Source organism: Echinops telfairi, unplaced genomic scaffold (assembly GCF_000313985.2).
Source record: "Echinops telfairi isolate 266 unplaced genomic scaffold, ASM31398v2 ScPeMD7_1713;HRSCAF=2227, whole genome shotgun sequence".
Classification (NCBI taxonomy): domain Eukaryota; kingdom Metazoa; phylum Chordata; class Mammalia; order Afrosoricida; family Tenrecidae; genus Echinops; species Echinops telfairi.
In genome coordinates, this window is record NW_022105611.1 from 10,888,150 (window position 1) to 10,889,335 (window position 1,186).

At 59.6% G+C, this 1,186-nt stretch overlaps 1 protein-coding gene across 1 annotated transcript in view; it reads left to right on the forward strand.

Moving 5' to 3' along the window:
* FAM181B (family with sequence similarity 181 member B) overlaps positions 1 to 931 on the forward strand; it is a 2,302-nt gene extending 1,371 nt beyond the window's left edge. The window contains exon 2 of the mRNA XM_013006192.2: positions 11 to 931. Within this exon, the coding sequence (XP_012861646.1) occupies positions 11 to 478 (468 nt within the window). The 3' untranslated portion in view covers positions 479 to 931. The remainder of the gene's footprint in view (positions 1 to 10) is intronic.
* The last annotated feature ends 255 nt before the right edge of the window (positions 932 to 1,186 follow it).

Sequence of the window (1,186 nt, forward strand, 5' to 3'; positions counted from 1 at the left end):
GTTCTTGGAGCTGCTGGCGCCCGACTACGGCGCCGGCTCCGACGCGGGCGTCTTGCTGGCCGCCGAGCCTCTCGACGTGTTCCCCGGCGGAGCCGCGGCGCTGCGGGGACCTCCGGAGCTGGAGCCTGGCCTATTCGAACCGCCGCCGGCGATGGCAGGGAGCCTGCTGTACCCCGAGCCCTGGAGCACCCCGGGCCCGCCCACCAAGAAGATGCCAGTCGCTGCGACCCGCGGCGGTTTGACCTTGAACGAGCCCTTGCGCCCGCTCTACCCGGCGGCCGGGGACTCTCCTGGCGGGGAGGACGGGTCTGGCCCTTTGGCCCCTTTCGCTCCCTTCTTCCCGGACTGCGCTCTGCCGCCGCCGCCGCCGTCCTACGACTACAGCGCGGGGTACGGCCGCTCCGCGTACCCCGGCCTCTGGAGAGCGGACGGGGTTTGGGAAGAGGTGACCGTGGAGGAGGGGGCGCAGCGGGACTGACTGCGAGCTAGCCTTCGTTCCCATTAGCGACTGCCGGGGGGTCGCGCCGGCCTCTGGCCCTCTCCTAAGTCTAAGGAACCATAGAATGCACATGGAGGCGAAACGGGATTTGTAAAACTTCAGTTAACAATACCATCTGAAGAAAAAGAGACGAAGAATCGGGGGTTGTTTTAATCACAACCCCCAGAAGTTAAAATAAAAATTAAAAAGCCATGGGGGAGGGTCTTCCTGGACCAGACAAATCAAGGAAGCAAGTAGGATTTGGGGAAGCGGGTGGCGACGGTGGAAGGGATGAGTGGTGATTTCTGTAGCCGCCCGGCCCTTGTCCCAGCTTTTCCGCAAAGGTCAGCCCAAGCGCATTGGTTTGAGTACAATCGCCCCTTCCAAAGCAGTGTGCTGGCACCCTCTCTTCCCTTAGCGTGCTTCATGAATTAAAAGCCTGCCTTGAAAAGATCGAAGCAGAGATATGTTTGTTATTGATGTGGGCATTTTCTTACAGGATGATTTTCAGAGTGGTCACTTAGCCTTTCAAGATGGGAATGTTGAGCTGACCGGGGGACTCGAGGCCCATGGTCCACTGCTGACCTCGGGGTGCCTCGTGTACCTCACGCCCTGCGTATTTCCTTCCTTCCGTCCTTCCTTCCATCCCTTTATCTTTTTGACACTGGTGCTTACCTAACTCCTCTTTATCCCACCTCTCCTTGGTCT